Genomic DNA, 24,215 nt, shown 5'->3' on the forward strand with positions numbered 1-24,215 from the left:
CTTTGCCGCTAACAGTTTGAGGGCTGATTGGTAAGATAACACCCATCTTAAATATTTGAGGATTCTGCAGGTAACATGGGGACAGTGAGATGTTTTGGGTCAGAATGTGCACCAAACACTCACTCTGTGACCTTAAAGACTTAATTAAACTTGTACAGGTTAAAGGAGCTGACAGGATTGCATTTCACTGAAGTTGTACCTTGTATGATTAATTGATAAACTGTCTGCGGCGAGACAAAGCATCCACACTAAAAATGCTTTGCCTTATAAAATGACCGAAAGAATGAGGTCGTGGATACAAGCAGCCGAAATGAGCTTCCTCAGAGGGCTGGCTGGGCTCAGCCTTACAGACAGGGTAAGAAGCCCTGACATCCGGAGGGAGCTCAGAGTAGAGCTGCTGCTCCTGCATGTCAAAAGGGGTCAGTTGAAGTGGTATGGGCATCTGATCAAGATGCCTCCTGGACGCCACTTGTTGGAGGTGTTCCGGGCACGTCCAACTGGTAGGAGGCCCCGAGACAGACCAAGAACACGCTGGATGGATTACATAGCTCATCTGTCCTGGGAACACCTCAGGGTCCTGCCGCAGATCCTAGAAAGCGTTGCTGAGAAGAGGGACATCTGAAATGCTTCGCTGGGCCTGCTGCCCCTGCTGCCCCTGCTGCCCCGCTCAGATAGGCGGTTGAAAATGGATTGACTGATGCCTCCAAATTCCAGCTATCAAAATGCTAACCTAAGTGGAATTGAAGACACTTCACCAAAGTAGCAACACAAGGTTCCTCTCCCCAAACGTACCAAAGCTTACCACTGAAATGTCAGGACAAACTTGCTGACTGACACTTAGAGGACAGAACTACATTACCAAAGTTCATCCCCACATACACACACAAGAGCATGAGCTGCACCAGGCTTTGGCATCCAAATTCAGTTACCAGAAGAAGAAGTTCAATCAACACAAGTTTACACAAATGTGTTATTCCTTCAAACAAATGAATGAGATGTGAACAATCACTAACATCAGAGGTGAATGCGAGTGCTAGGATGAGTGGAAAATAGGGTATGAAGATGTCGCATGCTCTGTCCTCCTGCCTGTGACCTGGAAATCAGTCTCAGCTCGCCATCTTGAAAGATGTCTCAGTTCCTCGAGGAGAGAGGAGCCTTGTAAAAGGGGCATGGGTGTTTTCATTATGCTGACATATGTTTCCTCAAGTCCTCTCTCCTCCCATGACCCAAAAGTTGTTCCTCCTCCGCCACTATATAAAGGATCTTCCAATACCTTAAATGCACCCTGGGGAGCGGGGAGAGAAGAGGCTTCTGTGCTATGGAACTAAGGATCTCTCGTTCCGCAGCCTCAGCTCCTCCGTCCTTGCGTCTCTTCCTCACCAGTTTCTCTCACATGTACGGAGACACATAATGAAAAGCACCCTATGAATGGAGATGCACAGGTGTATCCTTTGCAAAAGTGTTTTCGGCACCGTGTTGATAACAGAGGCATGACACACAGCTGGAATATACAAACCATTGTAGGGGCATGATGAAACTTTCTGCCCTTCACCGTCTGTGCCACTCTTCATATTTAACTGACGTCACTTAAAAATGACAGCTCCAAAGCAGCTCATTTTCTAAAGGCTTCCTCCTCTATCCCCGTGTCTCTTCCTCGCTTCCTCTGCTCCCATCTCAGGTGGGCGGGGCTAAGATGTGAGAAGAGGAGGCGAGGAAAGTAACTGAGGATGCACAAACTGCTAAATGAGAAAAGGGGACTGTGGGAGCTGAGAGAGCTGCGACAGACTGAGACACACTGAACCAGCCAGCACTGCAGGCTTTTGAGCTCATCATCCCAGGTGAGCCAGCTCACTAAAAACCTGCACTGCCAGCCGACTACCTGCGAGAGGAGGGGAAAACACAAGCAGGTCAGGCAGAGCAGAGACACATCATATGTAACATCTGCAATTATCAACATATTCAAATTTTATGTGACTTCCGATTTTTCCCCCCTGTGCTTTTCCTCCTATTATGTAAAGTATTTAAAAGTGACTGACTGCACGAGCTGTTAACACACTGGGTCCACAAATGCAGACTTGTAGGAATGTGGTCCATGAACTGGGATGCAGCAATAGTGCTTTAGTCTGCAGTACAGATGTTCAGCAGTAAGAAGAATCTTGCACTCTGCCTCCTCCCTTTTTCTGTTTCCCTTTTCAATAAAAACTAATGGCAAGCAATCTAATAAGATGTATGGTGATAAAGAAAAGTCGGTCACAAAGCTGAATTGAGCATCAGGTAGGTAATTAGTTATTTTAGCATGCTGTTTGGCACTGTATGCAACGAGATACAGCATGACACAGATAGGTGAAGTATCTGAAGTGACACCTTTTTAGGCCTGTCATGATAATTACATTATTGATTTATTGAGGTCAGCAAAAACAACGGAGGTCATCTGAGGTTATCTTACGATACTGCCCCTGTGTTGACATAAGAATGTCATCAACATTTTAGCCAACAAACAGCAGGGTCTGCCCAGCCATTATGAGACTTGGACACAACACATGAGGCCAAAGCACAGGGGGGGAAAAATTATGCTGAGACATGCTTTGCTGCCATTTCTCGCCACGCTGCTTCTGTCCTCTCATCTGCTTCCTGTGTCGGAGTTTAACTATGGGCAGGGGATCAAGCAGCTCCTCCACACACACACACACTTACACTTGATATGACCATAATATTGTTTATTGTAAATCTTTCTGGGACACTGTGTCGTCCAACAAAAGTAGTTATCGTGACAGGCTGCACCTTTTCAAGTTAAAGCTCATTATACATTCATGTTTATAATTCATTCATTCATTCAATATCTGTAACCTGCTTATCCTATTCAGAGTCACGGGGGAGCTGGAGCCTATCCAAGCTGACACTGGGTGACCACGGACAGGTCTCCGCTATCACAGGGCTGACACATGGAGACAGACAACCATTCACGCTCATATTCACACCAATGGGCAATTCAAATTCACCAATTAACATGTCCATGTCCCCCAAGGAAACCCACGCTGACGCTGGGAGAACATGCAAACTAATAATAATAAGAAGAAGCAGAAGAAGACTGTAGTGTGCATTACTGCATATTGGCGTCGCAAAAGGTGGTAAAAATTTTGTTAACACAGTAATCAGGCTCTTTTGGCTCTCTGCTGTGTTTTAAGCTGGATCAATGCAGGAAAGAAGGTTTTGCACAATTAAGATCCAAATTGTAACAGCTACTCCAAATATTTCTCTCCAGGCTCAGGGTGCCCCCTCACACACACACACACACACACACACACACACACACACACACACACACACACACATGCCCCAAAGCTTCATTAACAGAAGAATCTCAAACTTCATTATTGTTAGGCAAAATGAACCACTCAAACCTTTACTTATTCTACTTTCACACAAGAATACATGCCCCCCTCCCCCCACCCACATCACCCACCAAGTCTCAGCTGTGTAGATGTGTACTCACTAGCATGAAAGTAAAAAATTAAAAGTGCCAATCAAGTTAGCCAGATGTCCCTCTGCTGCTGACCCCTGAGCTCTTGCTACACCTTTGCTGAAGACAAAAGTGTCCACACCTGCAGAAAGCTGGAGAACCCCCCCCCCCACCACCACCTTTTCCACAGCTGTGCTCTAGGAAACATACTTGACGGCTTTTACAGGTTTAACAGGTCAAAGATTTGTCCAGCTAGGGCGTACTCTGTTTTAGTTTATTGGACAGCATGGTAAACACCTATTCAGACTGCTGCAAGGGGAGCCTAGGGTCGCTGTATGAGCACAGACACTGATGGACAACTCGCTAAATATTTTTCTTTTCATCTAATAATCTTTTCATCAGTTTTAAGACAAGTGCTGACACTTTAAATATCTGCCCAGTCATGTCCTCAGGTCTTGGTAGAGCAGGGAAATTGTTCAAACGGTGGGTCAAACAAAGATCCTCCTTTCATAACAGCTACACATTTCTCTCTAACAATGCAGAAAACACTCAGCTCTGCATTGTGTAAAAGAGAAAAAAGGAGTAGTTTGAGAATACATCACATCTGCTGATGTCACTGTAATAGTAGATCCATTATATACACAGTACACACACCAAGACCACAGAGCAATACTTGGTAAAATGATACATCTCCTCCTGCAGCATTGTTGTCCTAAAATGTAGCCCTGCAGGAAGTTAAGTTTGCTCATAAAGTTGTGACTGTAGGTGAAAAATCCTGTTCAGACTCTGCGGGTGATCAGAAGTGAAGAAGCCAAAAGCATGTTCATTTACTTACAAAGTAGTGCTGTCAAAAATATCTGTTTATCGATACGTATTGATTCTGAATATTCAAAATGGTTTCAATCCTGATTTTCTGCAGTATCAATCCACCCGTACCAGCTGGGCTTTCTTGCCCTCTCTTATTGCTAATGTTCATTACAGTCATTCTGCTGTCCTCTGCGCCTTTATCTTTAAATAAAAACTTAAATGTCATGCCCTTAATGTCAGTAATTCCCTGTGGTATTGATATATTTCAAGGTATTATGTTGAGGTTGGAAAATCCAGCATTTTGACAACAGTATTACAAGGTAATAGTATCAGGATTTGGGGCACGCTCCAACCCTGCCAATGACCTGCTTTTGTGCAGATTCTGCATTGACAGCTGAGCTATTTTTCCCTATAAATTGCTTCCTCAGCTCAACTTCTCTTTTGCAGGAATTTGCATTTCTTCATGGCTCCACAATGCAGATAAAATAAGGAGAAACTCTAAGAGTGAAGCTACTGGAATCACTGAAATTTTTACAAGTAACTTCCTGTTTGCTTGACTGTTTCATCACCCAACCTCACAACCTGGAGCCCTCCAGCTATGACCACAACCTCGCTCCTGCTCTGAGTTGTGAGGAAAGGCAGACATCAGTCCTGAGGAATTGTGAGATTATGTAGTAAATGCAGGGTGTTTAGCTGAGAGCCTTTGGCTTAGTCCACGGAGGCACACACAAAACCGTATTATTGTGTGGGGAAAACAGGGAGGTCTTACCATGTGTGGCTGTGGGTTAGTTGTTATCTTCACTTCACAGGCCTGTTGCATTGTGACCCTCACTCGACTCAACGCTGCTGGGGAGGCAAGAAAGAGAATTCAGGCACACTGACACTTTAGGGTGACTTTCAAGAGGACGTCATCTGGGTGTCATATGATAAGCATTGTGGGCGAAAAGTTTTCAAAACATGACCAAGTTTCGTGGGTGACAGAGGATAACAGTGTGCAGGGTGCCTTGTGTTTGATTTCCCACTGGGGAGAAGTTTCCAAATTTATACATTTAATTAGCTACAATCCAATAAAAATGTTTTTTGTTCAGTAAAGTTGTATTTTAAAATGATTAATGTGTTGAATTAAATATAAAAAAAGAATAAGTCCATACCTGTAATCTCCTGCAATCCTCGACCGCTTCTACCCCAATTTTTAATTAGTTTAATTTGACGCGTAATTTGGGGTTTTCTCGCTCCGGGGTCGTGAGTCCCAGAAAGGCGTGCGCGTCACCGGTGAGGGACTTTTTGGCAAAGAGAAATTGCTGCGGGACCTTTTTCTCCGGGGATGGCCGGGCCATAACTTTGCCTCTAGGAGCGAGTCCCTCTGAGTTGCATCTCACGTCTCAGCCTCAACATCGCTGGCTCTGGTGAGGAGCCGCAGAAAGCAAAGCCTTCACTGAGGAGAGCCACGTGACTGAGACGTAGCAGTGAACCTCATCTGAGAGGGAGAGGGGGGAAAAGGCTCTGCGGTCAAAACATCACAGCCACCGCACTTTACTCAGGTCCTGCTTACAGGCAGTGCGCCACCAAGACGCACTGCACTGTCAGTCTGCACCGCAGATACGAGACCATGTGCGAGGGACTGTTTTTTTTCTTTCGACTAAAGATTCCTGCAGGAATTTCTCCCACTGACATGCATTCACCCAGATATGAGTCAAGTGTGTATGAAAACCTGCAAACACCTGACGCTCCACAGTTACCTGTTACTACATGCTCCTGTCATCCATATTTGCGCGAGATTCTTCCGCCAGGCATAGGTTTAAAGCATTTACAATATGTGCATTTGTCTTTCCCCACCCTCCACTACAAATATGAAAGGAGCAGAGGAGCTTTATCTTGACAGAATTAAAGATATCTACACCATACCTTGCAGAAAAGCACAGGCGGATCGTGAGACAATGGGCCCCTGGGCACAGATAAACAAAAGGCCCCCGCCTCTACTCCACAGGAGAAGGACACACAGACTTTGTGCTGGTTTTGCTTCTTTTGTTGTTGTTTTGTGTCTCTTTTTCCACCGTTTCAGTAATTACTTTGTGTCTTTTTGTCGTCATGTTGAGTCTCTTCATGGGCGGTAACATCGTGTTAAATTGAGTGACATTTTGCAGGTGAAGACCAACACTTTGGGCCCCTGGGATTGTGCTTGGTTGGCCCACTCAGTAATTCATCCATCAGAAAAGGCACAAAAATTCAACAGAATTAAAAAATAAAATTATAGTCTAGTATTCAGTTTTTGAGATAAAATTCTGAAATTTGCCACAAATCATCTACCATGACTCTAGAATTTTGTCATTTTTTTCATGAACATTGAAGATTTATTTAGTTTACAGTCAAACATTCTGATGCACTGTAGGCTCAATTTTTGATAAATAAAAAATCTGAGAAACGTAGTTTTTGTAGGACAGTCTGAAGATGCTCTGTAGCAAGTTTGGTGTCAATTGAGCAAAAATTGTGGGAGAAGATAGGTTTAAGAACTTTTAAGAAGGTTTAAATGTACAAAAGTTTCTTCAGCATTGGGGCTACAGTTTGATGAAAGTTGTGAAGTTGTAGCACATATGGTTGATTTGTTATGAATTTTCAAAGTTTTGAACTTTAGACGCTTGCTGTAGCGCCACCATCAGGACTATTGGCTTGAGTTTACAGCTGAGGATATCTGGCATGAGACTGGACCTTTGTGCAAAGTTTGGTGAGTTTTCACCCATGGGAAGTATGATTTCCTCAGAAGAAGAAAGAAGAAAGAAGAAGAAGAATACCTAGGATTACAATAGTGTCCTGGCAGCTTAGCTGCCCGGATCCTAATTAAGTGTTTGTAATGAAACCTACACCCTTGCCACCACATGCAACTTGGGTGGCTTCATAACAGATTTAAATAATGATTGCCAACTCTGAAACCTCTTTTGTAAATTTTTTCTTGCATAAATATCACACAGGTGCCAAAGAAAAGTAACTGGTTGATGACACACTGAGCAAAGGAGAAAACAATGAATACTTAACACAGACGCGGGTGACACAAAGTCAAGTTAAAGTTTATTAAGGGTTGTTTTTCTGTGCATGACTGCCTTGGATTAAAGACTGTTAACAAAAAGACACACAAAGCTTTGACATGATTGACACTAACATGATACAGTGCCTAATTCGTCCATGACATCAATAAAATAGCATTCCTGACAGATTGGTGTATATTTATGTCTATTTAAAAGAAAACAATCTCGCCCCAGGTTTTAGAAAATGAGAAAGCCGGCTCTGGTTTAAATAACTGATTCATACAGCAAACACACAAACTCCAGATTGCTCTCGCAAACTGAAGATGTTTCTCAAAGTTCATTTACAGTGTGTGATTACACTCTGTGTCTGGTTACATGTACATTTCTTTACAGTAAGACTCCTCCGTGTCGTCTTCATGATGCGATCTTGTGAACGGCTACTGTGATGGTCCCGTGACTCCTCACCAGAATGTTTCTGCAAAATAGTCCGACAGAAACAATTCACTGAGACAAGTATTCAACTGACAAACATCAGTCCGATCAGTCAAACTGGCAACGACTGACAAACAGATTATTTTAAAGATATCTGTGAATGGCACATACTGACCTTTGATAAATCCTATCAACCTGTCTGCCGTTAACCTCCAATATTATGCATACTAATCATTACTACAGTCTTTAACCTAAATTCCCTCAGCATCCATTATTATTATTGGTGATGTTATAACAATTACTTCATCATCTTGGACATCAGTAATAGTCCCAACCTATTAATAATAAAGTTGTTTTTGTTGCATAAATTAGGGCTGTACAATTTATCATATTATTATCAAAATCCCAAAATGGTTAAGTGCAATATCCAGATCGCAGGTGCTGCAATTTTTCGATGAAGGTAAAATGTGTTACAACATATCATTATAAATGAAGCATTGTGGTGCCACAGAGATATCCCAGCCTACAAATCTATTTCCAGACAGAAGGTAACACTAGCCCCTGCAAAAAACACATCATTATCATCATTTTCATTTTTTTGTCGGTGAAAATGAAATGCAAAAATCACCGTAACCCACTAAAACTGAGACTCAGTGCAGCCCTGGCATAAATGTCTTATTTAGAAATAACATATATATCTGAAAATATTGAATGTCTGCCTTTAAACTCCACTTTCAACCCACAGTGATATAACATGAGGATTAACAGCCTGTCAAATTTTGTTTGTGTTTGCCTGACATTTATCTGTCCCAGTCATCAAGTCATAGATTTACACCAGTGATATTCAATGTACGGCTCATTGGCCAAATCTGGCCCACGATAGGGTGTCAGGTGGCCAACCGACATACAGTTTTCTAATTCCCAGTGGAAATAAAGTGATTCACACTGGATTTTTTTCTTCCTGCACTTTGAATGCAAATAAGGTGCCAGAGTGCATAAAATAGCATCTAAATAGGGCTTGTTTATGAAAGAAAAAAAAAAATCTTCTGAACCCCCGGCAGAAGTCCAGGCTAAGCCCCGAATTTCCTCAGATCCTAGAAATGCCCCTGACCTGAGCAGGGCTGCTTGTCTGGATTTGCCTCTTGGCAAAGATGAGTGAGGATAACAAACATTCAAAGGGTGAAAACAGGCAATTTCATGAAAAATGTACAATTAATTTGACTTTAATTTAGCTTTTATATATAATGTTTATTTATTTTATCTGAAAAATATTATTATTGTTTATTTTTTAACTGGCCCCTCGCCTCTTGTCATTTTGCAAAAGTGACCCCCGGCAAAGCAAGTTAAGTATCACTGATTTACACCTTGTCAGCAGATAATGTCTAATCATAATAGTATTTGTGTCAGTTAGAGGATGTTCTGTTAAGTCCAGAAGGTGGCAGCATAACCACGCAAATGAAAATTAAACTCCTTTGCCAAGACTTGGAGCACCATCTGCGGGACAAACAGAAGCTCAATCTTTGATTGTGGATCCTTTCAACAGTTTTTCAGAGATTTATTGATCTCTCAAAGTGTTAATCAAAACCACTGCAGACAGACCCCTCTAAATTCACTGAGGAGGAGAAGAAAAAGGAGGAGATGTAAGTCAGTCAGGCACAAAAGACAGAAGGTTGTGTCAGCGCTCACCCTGACTCAGACTCCAGGCACACAGTCGGGCTGTCTGTTGGGTCTTTGGTGAGAGCTGCAGCTTGTTTGGACAGAACTGACACAACACCGCCATGTTCATCAGACAGGGAGCCGCGGCCTGGTGATTGTGAGATATAAGAGAATGTTACTTCACAGAGCTGTAGAAACTTTCTCCTGATGTAACTTCAGTGCATCCTTGCAACTTCTAGGTGTCTCTCTTAAGTTAAATTGCATTGTTTCAACCATCTAATTATGACACATTTAACTGAAGCCCCCAGGAGTGTTTGTAACAAATAGTTTTGGCCCTCCCCTCAAAGCCTTCAGGATTCGCATCAAGGAGGATCTTGAATGATTGCTTTGATAAAGGAGACTGTCCAGTAACCCTAACAGCTCCCCTTAAAGTAATAGTTCAACATATTGGGCTGGGTGCCTTAATTTCCTGGACGAGACTCCAAGAGGACACCACGTCCGGCCAAGAAACAGTCTGGAATATAAATCCTCGGAAAACCACAACTTGTTTTCACACTTTGGTTTTTGTACCAGTCCAAGGCTGGCTGTGTCTCCCTGTTTCCAGCTAAGCTAACCTGCTGTTAGCTGTATCTTTATATTCTTGTTACAGCTGCCTGCTGATTCTTGTTTAAGAGGACGAATGTTCAAAGTTGTATCTCCATGTATGTAGCTGCTGCAGTTGGACAGAATATTACTGATTTAGGTTTAATGCCACTCAAGAGGAGGGCAGACTTGTGGATGAGATTAATTTTTTATGTTACTGTCCTTTTTATAGGGACATAAGGGATGTGCTTTTAGTAAAATGACATCCATTTATGTTGATTTATTTTGACTGGATGACTATAAAAAACTTAAGCTGTGCTTCAGGAAGAGAATCGTTTTTGTAGAATTTTTTTTGCAAAGCTTTAGAGAGAAGGCAAAATATTCTGTTGAAGACTGAGCTGTAAAATAATGAGTAATTTTGTAATGAAATAAAACGTAAACAAATGTTCGACCACTGTAACTGTACTTTTGATGCCTTGTTAACCTCTGAGGAGTGAGTACTCTGTGTGCATGACACGAACAAAAAGAAAATCTATCAATCAAACATACTTCGATATTTATGTGAGAAAATGCCTCTCTGACAACAGGAGGCAGATTGAGTGGATCGATCTTTGCTGCATAATGGGTGCATTTACAGTTTTAGTGTTATGTGTTCTTTTCATCTTAAATGTGATCACATAAGTCAAGACAGAAAATCACAAGTGGAAAGAGTACTAAAATGATACAGAGTAGGTGAAATCATCTAATTTTGCGGTATTTGGTGCTGCACAGAAAATGTCATATGCTATACCTGACTTTGTAACTTTTTGTCGCTGATGCTCACAAATAACTTCACTTTGTTATTTTTTAGCAGCAAGGTTACTGAGCATTTTGCTATACTGTCATTTAGTACGTATTTCTCTATGAATAATTCCCAGTAAGAAGCAATCATTACCTCCACCATGGAGGATACAGTATTTTTTCAGTTTGGTTTGTTTGGCAGCAGGATTACTGGAAAACAACTGGCCAGATTATCATGAAACTTGGTGGAAGGGTGTGACATGGGCCAAGGAAGAAACCAAGTTTTGGAGCAATATTGAATCATGGGGCAGATACACTAACTATTTTTTACCTTTGCTAACATTGTGAGATCAGACATTCGGCCTTGGCAGAATAAATGCCATACGTGTTAAAATCCAGTAGATGGTAGTAAAGTTCAATAGTGATAAAAAATAGCCAGTTGTAGAACTACGATGACTCCATTTAACAATCCACATTCACAAGTACTTGTGATTCCCTGAGCAGCCTACAGAAGAAGTTTCTCAAACTTCATCTTTATGTAGTCATATACTGATACTATTATTTAAACATCTGTCTTGGCTTAATCAAGGATATAGGGACATTTCATTTTGGCAGCTGTGATGAACTGGTTGATGATTTTTTGTGAAATCCTTGATTCAGAAGTTAAATGTTGTGAGGTGGACTAAAAAATGATCATTTTTAAGATTGAATAATCTTCCTATTATTTTCTAAATTAACTGTTTGGGCAATAGACTGTTGACAAATTGCAAAAAAATCTCATCAGAAGTTTCCAGAGCCCATGGTGACGCCTTAAAATGTCTTTTTTTTTGTTTATTAACAGCCCAACACCCAAAGATATTCAGTTTAATATCACAGAGAGCCAAGAATAACTAACAATATTCATATTTAACAAGCCGGATTCGGTGAGGTTTCTTGCCACTTACGCTTGAAAAAAAATCACTTTAACAATTAATTTGATTATCAAAACAGCTGCCAAACAATTTTCTGGCTTATCTCCTTGTTGATTAATCGACGTCAGCTGTAGTTTGCTGGACAAATGGGGTGTTTTGCTACTCAGTATAAAATGATGTGGTGACTGAACTTCAATAGGAACACCACCTAAAATAAGAATTCCAACATGTTATTCCCACAGGAAAGTTCAGTCAATATTTATGGACATGAGCTACTCTCTCAAAGCTAGAAACCAGAGAAGTAAGACTCAAATTGTGATGTCATCAAGTATAAAGTCTGGAGCTGCTCCACAGACAATAAATCGAAGACGGATTTTGTGGATCCACACATTTTTTCGTTGTTACGAAAAATGAGCTTTATCCTATTGTAGCGTTCTCAGTTTTAAAACAGAAAATGTACTGATATAATCAGAACATTCCCCTGGGTGCTCTCAGTGTCATCTAGAACATCTTTCCTAATTCACTGTCTACGGAGCAGTTCCAGACTTTATACATGATGACATTACAAATTTGAGTTTAAGCACTCTCAGTTTTGGATTTGGGAGAAAGTAGTTTAAGTTATATTTTTGGACTATCTTAGATGATACGGATAACATGTATGAATTTTGAAAATGGGCGTAGTTGTCCTTTAATGTTTTGAGAATTGTACTAGCTCTCTCAGAAAGGTTATTTAAAACTGGACTAACGATAAGTCACGGATGTTAAAACAACAATGACAGTATAATCAGTCAGTTGTTTGTGTTATTCTCATGTAGAAACAAGCATTTTTTTCTCTCTTAAGCATTCATATTTGGGTTGGGAGTGATTATTTGGGAGTTCATCTGCAGCTCCGTTTGAGCTACTTACTGACTGATACTTTCACTCTTTCCTCCATTAAAGCCCAGTTTGGTGTGATTATATGTGAGCAACATTTTCACATGAACCTCAGACAGAGCAAGTATCTCAGTGTTTTCTTACAGCCGAGGTTGTGTCCTTGCTGGTCCGTGCAGAGCACACCGACAACTGCTGGATTCTTCATGCTGCCAACAGAGACAAACAGCTTTCAGTTGTCTTTAACATCCAAACAGGTGAAATAGAGCTTAAAAAATTGTCTGGTATTAACTTACGTATCGTCGAGATGCTGTTCAAGGGTCGACTCCATTTTTACTAACCCTAAATAACCGCAAAAATCGAGTTTTGTATATGAAGATATGTTGTTTTGGCTGTCTACTTCCTCCAAGCTTCCGGCTGGAGTCAGCTGACCGTCACGTGCACTAAGGAACACTGTGAGGGGCAAACTACACGAAGCGCGGTGAATCTGGGAACGTGACGGTAAAAATAGTGTATAATACTTATAGACGTGAACATGTGGTGTATTATAATGTACATGATGTGCATGTATGTAATATATATGTACAAAATAGATAGATAGATAGATAGATAGATAGATAGATAGATAGATAGATAGATAGATAGATAGACCTACATTTGGCTGGCAGGCAAGGATGTAGATTTTGTTTCAACACTGGGGGACACACAGGAAATGGGGGGTTTGGGGGCCCTCTGATGAAAAATCTAAGCATTTAGGCAATATGGGCAATTTCATGTGACAAATTTGGGATTTTTCTGCATCAACTTCATGTTTAATTTTGTCCTCTGCCTTTTTCATGTTTTGTTTTGGGTTTTTTTTTTTTAGAGATAAATGCACATGTTCCAAATATTGAGGTGCAGCATTCCCCTGAACCCCCACCCAACCCCCTGAAATCTACTACATTTGAAGATTTATGTCCTATCTATTTATATGTCCTTGGGATATTCCATAATCTACTATCAGCACCTGATATATAAGCTTAATATAGACTATTGTTTATGTAAATATTATTTCTCCTCATTCACTTAAGTCATTTTCTAAACTGGATTAGTTGTGAAATGAAACCCTTCCTCTTGATATTTCATCACTCATGTGTCATTATACCATCTACCAGCCACACTGAGAAATTGATTTGGATATTCATAGTTGCATAAATTTAAAATTAGATTAGCTGAGGGTTTTTTTCCCTCCTGAATATATAATCTTTATTTATAATCCAGTTCCCACTTTGCTCTCATGCAGTGCACAGGCAGTCACAATCAGATGACTCTCACAATAAGCTGAGGGCGCCCAGACCGGCTCCAGTGTCACATGTTCTGCAGTCATGAAAGTTATTTTGAGGGAAACATGAAGTTCTTGCTCGACACTCAGATTAAATCTGTGAGAACTGAAATCATCTTTAGAAACTAAATCATCTGTACCTTCCCAGTTAGCACCAGCTTCACCTTCATGGGCTGGTGCAAACATTACTCAGCATGATAAACTTTAAAGCAACATAATGTGAACTTTACCAATACCTATTGAACATAAAATATAGTATTAATATTATGAGTCTAAGGCAGGGACCTTGTTTCTTGCAGTCTTTTGTTGATGGATTTTGTGTTTTCTTCCAAAGTTAGCTGGAGGCCACCGCCTGGGCTCACCTCCCTGCATGATTTCTGCAGCCTGTCCCAAGACGGCAAGGCTTCAGTGCTCCTGCTGACAGGGCAGAAATGGGTGAATGTAATTATGTGGCCGCTACATTGGAGGAATCCATCACCTGCGCAGCAGCAGGGTAATGTGCTGCTGACTACCCATGGGGTATGCTCTCCCTCCTCTCCACTAATTCTTCTATCTTCTCTGCTCTTCCATCTCTCACATTTCTCCTCTCACAGCTTAAATCAGAGCCGGGACGCTTCCTCTGACAACCTGCTGCTCATCACTGTCTGAGCATGCACGTAGGCAAACACACGTCCAAGTTTATGCATGCAGAATAATTCACAAGGTCCACACACACACACACACACACACGATATCTTCCCTTGTCACACACACACACACAATTGTGCATCACACACGCACAAGGAATCTTTAATCTTGTATGAAGGGAAGTTGGCATCAACACTAGATCCCATTATTTGTGACATATGGCCGTTTTACAAGTTCAGTAAATCTCCAAATGATCCAAGAATAGAGATCTGACTGTGAGTCAGTGTATCACCACCCTGTACTGTATAACGGCTAATATAATTCAGAATTGTTACTATTATTTATGTAATTAAGCACAAAAGACTTTTTTATTATATGTAATATCCATCAAGTGACACTATAGTTCATAAGCACTGCCACAAGCACTTTTAGCATTTGTTTTGTTTTCAAATGAAGTAAGTGCAAATAAAAACATAATAAAAGAGGCGTCATTTTAGACCTGGAAACAAACTGAAAGGTGTTATTCCTTCTCTTGAAACTCTGAACAGAAATAACATATTTTACTGTCAAAATTTATATTTTGAAATATACACCAAACAAATAAGATCGTATACATCACACTGAATACACTGAAGCGCTGATGTAATAAAAACCCTAGCAAATATCACATCAGCATAATTTTTTTTCAGTGAAAATAAAATGCAAAAATCACCATTCCCACCAAAATCGTGACTCACATCACAGTCGTCAAAATAACTGCATTATGATTTTTTTGTTGCATATTTTGCCGCCCTAATTACAGCAGTCACAGCACATGGCATCCTGGCACATATATCCCATAATAAAATAAGGAATATCACTTTCCATCCTCACATGAAGCCCAGTTCATGAGTCAGCCGGTGGTAATTTCAGTAAACTCGTTATATGGCTTTGATGTTGATTTGTCTTGTCCTGGCTGATAAATAAATCAGGATCTCATGGCACCTGTGCCCTTTCTCTCACAAAGAGATGTCAGACTCACTTCAGTTCATACGCATGTCATCACTTGTTGAATAGTTTCCAATATTTTTTTGTGTTGGCTTGAAGCGTTTGAGTCATGGAAACTCTGTCAGCCTCTGCCTTGAGCAGATGTATGGTCAGACCCTGTGTGACGGTCAAAGATGGACAAGTAGAGGGGACCACTGTGAGCCTCCATCAGCCGTCACCCAGATGAGTAAGATGACGAAGCTTCTGAGGAGACATGCAGAGAGGGCGTGGGGAGACATGCGGCGGGAGAGAGGGAGGGCAGGTTGGGTGGGGGGGTCTGAGGGGGATAAAGAGAGGGAGAGACTGTGGCTCCCCCCTCTGAGGAGTTCTGGGAATCTTCATGACTGACTGGCGAGCCGGGGATCCAGTGCGAGGTGCAGGACAGACCGTTAACAGCTGTCGTCCAGTGTTGAGGGTGTTCAGAGAGTCCAGTTCTCCTGTTGCTGTCATGGGCTTCAGGGCGGTGCTGCTGTCCTTCCTGCTGGTGTCTCTGAGCTGGACCAGAGGAGCCGTCATCACAGGGGTGAGTGAGAGGTTTCTGCTGCACACTGTTCTGGTGTTACATCAGTTTAGTAGATTCATGTTGTTTTTAGAGGAGCGTCTAATTACTCTTAATTACCCAATTTACTCTTCCAAGTAATGTCTAATTACAGACAGCATTTTACATTTTTATTATCTCTTTTTGTTATTGCCTTCATTCTTTTTAAAAGTGATTTGAGAAACTGTGGTTTTACTTACTTACTAGGGCTGCAACTAACAATTATTTTCACTACTGCTCAATCTGTCAGTTATTTTCTTCATTACTCAATCAATCATTTGGTGCGTAACTTGTACAGTAGTGACAAATGGCCATCACAATTTCCTGAGCCTGAGGTAACTTCTTCAAGTTGCTTGTTTTTGGCTGATCAACAGTCAACAACCCAAAAATATTACATTTGCAACAATGCAAAAAAGAGAAAAGAAGCAAATCCTCACATCTGAGAGGCAGGAGCCAGCAAATGTTTGGCATTTCTGGTTAGTTAACTACCTAAACAATTAACTTAAAACCAAAATTGGCAATTTATTTTCTTTTGATGGCATAATCAACAAATCAAATTGTTTCAGCATTAATTCTGCATTGGCAGGCGTGCTGTAATTGCACTCCAACACATAGAGTTCTGGTTTGGTTTTGTCACATTTAACCTATAAATATGCAAAAAACTATATAACTGTAAACAGCACAGTTCACTTTTCTGGATAATTTTGTAAAATTTGATTACACATGACTGACAGGAGACCACATCCTCCTCCGCTTCAAGTCCACTGGAATAACAAGAGGAAATTATCTCAGTCCTCCAATTGATATTCATTTGTAAATGGATTAGGGAGATGACAGGCAATGGATAAAATGGCTTTCACTGTACGAGCATGAGAGGGCATCTCTGTTACAATTAGTAAAAATAGAAATAGATTCAAACATTAAAGGGTATCTCTATTAGCATGACCAAACTGGCATCAAAAGGACTCTCCTCGTCTGCCTCTTTTATTCTTTTCTGTCTGTCTTCCACCGCCTCTTCTCTGTCTCTCTCTCTCTCTGTCCCTGTCTGTCCTGCAGGCCTGTGAGAGAGACATGCAGTGTGGGTTTGGTCTTTGCTGTGCTGTCAGTCTATGGCTGCGGGGCCTGAGGATGTGCGTCCCAAGAGGTGTGGAAGGGGATGAATGCCACCCCTTTAGCCATAAGGTAGGGAGAAATGTGAGGTCACTAATCTTCCTGCATCACTCACACACACACACACACACACACACACACACATATACACATAGATTCTCTTGCCCACACTTGTTTTCTGCGCAAGTGGAAATTCAGATTATATCAAGCTGTTGGCAGGTTTGGCTGAAGCTTTAGAAAAGCTGCTGATAACTGCAGACGCTATCGATCTTCTCCAGAGCGAACCGGCCAATCAGAGCCATACATCACAGTGATCATCTGGAGATGGCAACAATTAGTTCTGCTAACATCACATCTGTCAGTGAATTCAGACTTTTTTTAAGACCTGCACTTGTCAGCTGATGAAGGATTTAAACTGTCAGATTATCCCTCTCCACTCCTCTCTCCCACTTACAGGTGCCATATCAAGGGAAAAGGCAACATCACACCTGCCCCTGTCTCCCCGACTTGGTGTGCACCAGGTACGGTGAAAGCAAGTATAGATGTACTGAAAACTTCAAAGACCTGGACTTTTAAATGATGCCCAAACATTCAGACGAAGAAGATCAGAAACAGCACTCAGAGTGAAGACTTGACCAGGCCGTGGATCAGAAACATATTTAATCTTCACTGGCTGTATTCTTTATTTGTGTACTCTATGCACTATAATTCGTAGTCTGGATTCAATCAATCACACGTCAAGGACAGAAATGTCAAGAGAGTGTAACCTTTAAAGAGCCACAGCAGATATCAGACACTTTTTACTCAATAAAAACAAAGAAGATATTTGTGAACAGTTTAAACATTTGCTGTTTTGTTTTCATGCTCACTTTATGTTAATTTATCAATAGAAATGTATTAATATTATTGTCAATAAAAGTATAATAACAACATTGATGTCGAGCACATGCTCCATGGAGGGTTTTTCCCCTTGTGTTCAGTTTATGTTGCTTGATTCAACATAATGTGTGTTATGGGATGTCAAGTGGTTTTAATCACGGTCTGATTATGATGAAGGTCATGTTCATGAAGTCCTGGGCAAAGTCATGATGACCTTCATATGTAACTACACTGATGTCCAAACATTTGACTACTGCAGATGTGAATTAAAACCCGAACATTTCCAACTGAAGATTTAGGCTTTGTTTGTTTCTAAATAGACATTTTTGACAGTTTTTCATTCACATTAGGAGCTTAACATGCTCTTAAAATACATTTTCTGTCATTTCAGATGATGTCATTTCTAACATATGGTCTTTTTTATATAAAGTAGAAACAAAGCAGCTGTCATGAGAGACAGACTGCCTCTTGTCCTGCTTTAGTATCTTTGTGTAAGACATTGAATTCTTCACCCTCTGTTTTATATATGTATATAAATTATGTATAATGATAAGAATAGTATCACTAATATTAATAGTTGAGGTATTATTACGCCAAACTATTTTATAAAAGACAACAAAAAGGGTCAAATGAATTCAATGGATTTAATTACAAAACAATAAATCACCAGAGATATTGTGAGCTGTGGGATTCATTACACTTTATCGACAGTGGTGTAATGTAACTGAGTATATTTACTTAATGCAATTAGGTGCTTTTACTTGCATATTTCCTTATATTACAGAGGGAAAATACTGTGTTTTTAACCTCAGTATATTAACAGCTGTAGTTACTTTGCTGATTAGGTTATTACACAGAAAACCTATGACAAGCTGATAAAATACAACACTTTGCTGTAGATTAATCCTCCTTACAAAGATGGCTAAATCAGCTGCAACATAAAAAACTGCTTACACATTAATGCTCAACTAATAATGATGGTTTTCTGCATAAGTATTTTTTTGCTTTTATTTATATTATAAGTACATTTTAATGCTTATACATATCTACTATCACTCAAGTCACATTGTTATTGTTTACTTAGGCTATAATGGATTATTTTTACAGTGTAGTACTGCTACTTTTACTTAAATAAAGAATCTTAATACTACTGTGCTTTGTTAAAGGTTACTTAAAGCCATGGAATAAACTCAGTGCAAAACATATTTTCTGAAATCAGATGCAACCCAAGGTTATAGAAGCAGTTATGCACAATGGATTTTTAATCATGATTTAAAAATTAGATTACTTAGTAGTAGTAGTAGTAATCAGTTATTTTGGTCCTTGTTAACAATTAACCAAAAGAAATGCACCAATAACAAATGGAAATAAATGTAATATCAACTATGTCAATATAATGTGCAATTAACCTTCTAATCAGAGGCAAAGTACAATATATGTGCTGTGTTAACTGTGTTTTGTTGTTGTTCTTTGCTCATACATCACACCATGTCACCGTGCCTTTGTTTTGCGTTCTACCATTATCAGATAACCCTGCCCATTAAGTAACCTCAGCTCACACCTTTGGAAACCCATGGAACATTTCCGTATCAACGTTAAACAGGAACTCCAGACACCAAATCTCCTGATCTACATGTCAACACATTAAGTTATTTGTTAAGGACCTTACCTCGATCTGTTGGATAATAAAAGTCAATGAACCCTCCGACATGTTTCCTTCACATAATTATTCTTGCTGAACTGTTTTCAGGACTTCTTGAGTTAAACAATACCTGAGATAAAAAATAGAACAGTTACATTTCTTTCTACAACAGCAGAAACATTCATTCATTCAGTTTCCATAATCACTTATCCTGTTAGGGGTTGCGGGGGCTGGAGCCTATCCCAGTTGACATTGGTACACTCTGGACAGGTCGCCAGACTATCACAGGACTGACACATAGAGACAGACAATCATTCACACTCACATTCACACTTACAGGTACCAATTAACCTGCATGTCTTTGGACTGTGGGAGGACCTGGAGAAAACCAACCCTGACACAGGGAGAACATGCAAACTCTGCACAGAGGGGCTCCCCCAGCCCAGGATTTGAACTGCCCACCTTGGGGAACCACAGGGTTTGAATGAGGAATCCTCTTGCTGTGTGGCAACAATGCTAACCACTGCACTACCATGCCGCCTCACAGTACAAACAATAAAACACAAAGCTTTCAGCAGAGACTCATCTTGTGATGAGGTCACTCCAGCCTCAATACAGCAATCTGTGACTTCCTACTTCCTACACTCCTACTTCTGGCACCTTCGCTCAGATCACACCAATCTTCGAACTTGGCCTTCATTTTGATCCAAAAAATGTAAGGTTTCGTGACTGCATCTTGCATGGGTGTGATGTCATCACGTTGACAAAATCTGTCCACAGACAGACAGACGGACATATAAACACGTGACAAAATACTGAAATTGGCTTCAGTAGTAGTTTCCGTCACAATAAATGTCACCAGGGCCACATTTTGCCGTGATGACACATACACACAGGCGCGCGCGCGCACACACACACACACACACACACAGACTTAAGGAGAAAACAAAACCAGCGGTCTTAATGTTGTCACTGTTGGTAATAATAAGTTGCTGTTGTACATTTAACATAATTTCTATTAAGTGTGATCATTTTGACAATATACAAACAACATAAATACAAAATATCAGCTGCACTTTATGAAACATATTTGAATTTACAGTAAATAGTTGCTTCAAAATATTCTATGAATTCCAGCACAAGTTTTCAGTGTCCATTCGTTTAATGGGATATTTGCTCCCAGATAACAGGCGCTGTATCACATATTTCTTATCTCCAGCTGATACATGATATCAACTCATGCGGAAGGGCATTTTGGAGGCACAACCTTGATTTGTTGTATTTAAGGGCTGGACTCTGCCACGAGAACTTCACTTGTCTGAGTCCAGCAGCAAAGGGACGCGATGAAGTGGCTTGTGGTTCTCTCAGCCCTCGTGGCTTTCTCCGAATGCTTCCATAAGTAAGTTTGATCAGGCTGGTTGAAAAGCAACCTGTTCCTTTATTTCTTTGACATTTTCCGCTTCAGTAGGCTGAAAGGCAATCTCTCCATCTACTATTCCTGAGGGAAAATCTAAAGGCCATCTTGTTTTGAGCTATCGCACCTTTCAAACTTGCACAAAGCTCAAAGTAGAACTTGCTCTCTGATTTCTCCAGCTTATTAAATTGTGAGCATTTTGCTGATTCTCTATCCACCTTTTCTATGTGCAGGATTCCCCTGATCAAGGGAAAGACTGCCAGGCAGGACCTGCAGGAGAAAGGACTATGGGAGGAGTACAGAAAGAAGTACCCATACAACCCCATGGCCAAGTTCCAGCAGAGTGGCACTGAGTCCATGACCAACGATGCTGATGTAAGCCCAGACCAGTAGCTGTGTCTCTATCTTATGTTAAGTTGAGAGAAAAATATTTTATGCTACATTTGAGTCAAGCCCATGTTAATCTGCATCTGTCAACTTGTCGTCTTCTGTCCCTCTAGTTGTCCTACTATGGTGTGATCTCCATCGGCACCCCACCTCAGTCCTTCAGTGTCATCTTTGACACAGGCTCCTCCAACCTGTGGGTCCCTTCAGTGTACTGCAATAGCCAGGCCTGCCGTAAGTGTTGCTTAGATCAAGGGCGAAGGTTTCGTTTCAGTATTGGGGTGGACACATATGGAACAAGGGGTTTGGGGTCCTCCCCCAGGAAAGTTTTGATCGTCAAACACTTGGTGGCCTAATAAAAACAAATATTAAGGGAGGAGGTGTGTCCTGCATTCCCTCTGAAATCTATGGCTATGACCGTGACTACCACTGCAGCTCAGGCTGTTAAAAGTTGCTTGATATGCTTCAAATATTTGGATAGTGTTTTACACAGTGGTGGAATGTAACTAACTATATTTACACAAGTACTTTAATCACCATTGTTCATCATTTAACTCCACTACTTTTATTTGACAGCTACTCTTACTATTTTAAATCCTAAACATGAAATTATTTTATGAAATACAATTCAAAATTAATGCATAGATTGTTAAAGATTACCTAACCATGTGTTAATGAAAGTAGTAGCAGTTTCATTTTTAGCAGCTGCTGCATACACAGTAATGCATCAGAAATAATATGCCAGCAGTATAATTACATTACACTGACAGAAGCCCTTCTGAAACACTTTATCTTTGAACTTAAGTACTTTTAATTTCATGTATATCTGTGCTTCTACTTTGGTAAAACTTTGATTTCAGGAATTTAACTTGTAGTGCATATTTTTTTAGTTTAATATATTTTACTAGCAGAAGATCTAATTGTTGAACATCTAATACTAAGTATAGGCAGAAGTACGGCACTCTGTGCTGTTTATATGATTATTATTCCTATTATACACATTTGCACCCCTGCAGAGAACCACAGGACATTCAACCCTCAGCAGTCCTCCACCTTCAAATGGGGCGACCAGCCTCTGTCCATCCAGTACGGCACTGGCAGCATGACTGGACGTCTGGCCATTGACAATGTTGAGGTAACCAAAGCCCCTGGAACAAAATGCATATTTACACTTCAAACAGGCATATCTCCGTGGTCTGTTGAACTGTGACTGACAGCTGTCTTGTGTGTGTCCAGGTGGGCGGCATCACCGTGCAAAACCAGGTGTTTGGCATTAGCCGCACAGAGGCTCCCTTCATGGCTCACATGGTTGCTGATGGCATCCTGGGATTGGCTTTCCAGACCATTGCTGCTGACAATGTTGTGCCTGTCTTTGACAACATGGTCAAGCAAGGACTGGTGTCTCAGCCCACGTTCTCCGTCTACCTGAGCAGGTACTGAAGCAGGATGGAAATATGTGGGTTGGGAGTGTGTCATTTCCCATTTAATTCATGGGAATTTGTTTTTTTCTGTCTCTTAGCCACGGCGAGCAGGGCAGTGAGGTCATCTTTGGTGGTATTGACAACAGCCACTACACTGGACAAGTCACCTGGGTCCCTCTGACCTCTGCCACCTACTGGCAGATCAAAATGGACGGGTAAAAGGAAAACACAAACTAAATACTAACCACAAACACACTGCACAAAGCTTCCTCGCTTTACTGTAATCTTTCTTACAGTGTTAAAATCAATGGACAGACTGTGGCTTGTGCTGGTGGCTGCCAGGCCATCATTGACACCGGTACCTCCCTGATCGTTGGACCGACCAATGACATCAACAACATAAATGCCTGGGTTGGAGCCTCAACCAACCAGTACGGAGAGGTGAGTCATACAATCACACTGTACCACTTTCTGAACCCAGAGTAAACAGACAGTTCGTGCTCTGACGTCAAACCTCTCAAATAAAAATAATTAAGCAGGACTTAGTGACTTGATTTCGCTGGAAACCTGTAAAATACTAATAAATACAACTTCTGCTGCTACGTGGTCTTCAATTCTGTGTGTAATACTCTTCTCACAGTCTACGGTGAACTGCCAGAACGTCGGGAGCATGCCTGAGGTCACTTTCACTCTCAATGGACACGACTTCACCATCCCTGCATCTGCCTACGTCTCTCAGGTCAGTGAAACCCCTGCCACCCACTACAACAGAACACTTTTCAACACTGTAATGAACATTTGGGGAGAGTAAATGTATTTTCTCTTGTCTCTCCGCAGAACTACTATGGTTGCAACACTGGCTTTGGCCAGGGTGGCTCAGACCAGCTCTGGATCCTGGGAGATGTCTTCATCAGGGAGTACTATGTCATCTTTGACACCCAGGCCATGTACGTCGGTCTGGCCCAATCTGTGTAGTCAGATGAGACTCCTGATGGATAAACTATACAGGTGTGTTTCCATGTGGGGGCTTGTCTGATGAAAAGCAAAACAAATGTGCAAATGGAGACTGAAATACATGTGAACATTTTGTAGCAGCCTTTGCATTAAATAGATTATAGCAACCAAAGCAATTCTGTGTACTTTTTTGTGTCTGACTGTCGTGACTGAGACAATGATCCAGCAGCACCCCCCAGCCCCTCAGTGAAAATAACTGGAGGCCGACATTACTGTTTTAAAGAGGCTGTGGCATGCTCATTTTTTAAGCCAGACAAAGGTAGTGGTATCTTGTGAAACTAGACAATGTAAAGCATCCATTCCTACAAGGATGGATTACTG

The 24,215-nt window shown here is 40.9% G+C and overlaps 4 protein-coding genes across 6 annotated transcripts in view; 2 read left to right on the forward strand and 2 right to left on the reverse strand.

Moving 5' to 3' along the window:
- The window catches only part of slc16a4 (solute carrier family 16 member 4), a 37,227-nt gene extending 31,447 nt beyond the window's left edge, over nucleotides 1-5,780 (reverse strand). For 2 of the 3 annotated variants that reach the window (XM_049580254.1, XM_049580255.1), the window contains exons 1-2: nucleotides 5,419-5,780; nucleotides 5,037-5,113 (exon numbers count right to left, since the gene is read on the reverse strand). The gene's annotated coding sequence lies outside the window, so the exon portion shown is untranslated. The remainder of the gene's footprint in view (nucleotides 1-5,036; nucleotides 5,114-5,418) is intronic. The other variant, XM_049580256.1, reaches the window with a different exon arrangement.
- Nucleotides 5,781-7,313: 1,533 nt separating this feature from the next.
- lamtor5 (late endosomal/lysosomal adaptor, MAPK and MTOR activator 5) lies at nucleotides 7,314-12,946 on the reverse strand. The gene is made up of 4 exons (XM_049582130.1): nucleotides 12,815-12,946; nucleotides 12,666-12,727; nucleotides 9,406-9,523; nucleotides 7,314-7,762 (listed from the first exon to the last, which is right to left on the reverse strand). Exons 1-4 carry the CDS (start codon nucleotides 12,847-12,849, stop codon nucleotides 7,702-7,704), a joined length of 276 nt encoding a protein of 91 aa, XP_049438087.1. The 5' UTR covers nucleotides 12,850-12,946; the 3' UTR covers nucleotides 7,314-7,701.
- A 2,886-nt stretch (nucleotides 12,947-15,832) lies between these two features.
- prok1 (prokineticin 1) lies at nucleotides 15,833-17,929 on the forward strand. The gene is made up of 3 exons (XM_049581013.1): nucleotides 15,833-16,015; nucleotides 17,087-17,212; nucleotides 17,597-17,929. The coding sequence occupies exons 1-3, from the start codon at nucleotides 15,833-15,835 to the stop codon at nucleotides 17,714-17,716; spliced, it is 429 nt and encodes a 142-aa protein (XP_049436970.1). The 3' UTR covers nucleotides 17,717-17,929.
- Nucleotides 17,930-20,955: 3,026 nt separating this feature from the next.
- LOC125891398 (pepsin A-like) lies at nucleotides 20,956-24,006 on the forward strand. The gene is made up of 9 exons (XM_049580666.1): nucleotides 20,956-21,060; nucleotides 21,309-21,450; nucleotides 21,576-21,693; nucleotides 22,476-22,594; nucleotides 22,696-22,892; nucleotides 22,979-23,095; nucleotides 23,177-23,321; nucleotides 23,521-23,619; nucleotides 23,718-24,006. The coding sequence occupies exons 1-9, from the start codon at nucleotides 21,005-21,007 to the stop codon at nucleotides 23,853-23,855; spliced, it is 1,131 nt and encodes a 376-aa protein (XP_049436623.1). The 5' UTR covers nucleotides 20,956-21,004; the 3' UTR covers nucleotides 23,856-24,006.
- The last annotated feature ends 209 nt before the right edge of the window (nucleotides 24,007-24,215 follow it).

The sequence above is a fragment of the Epinephelus fuscoguttatus genome, linkage group LG7 (assembly GCF_011397635.1).
Source record: "Epinephelus fuscoguttatus linkage group LG7, E.fuscoguttatus.final_Chr_v1".
In the NCBI taxonomy this organism is placed as follows: Eukaryota; Metazoa; Chordata; class Actinopteri; order Perciformes; family Serranidae; genus Epinephelus; species Epinephelus fuscoguttatus.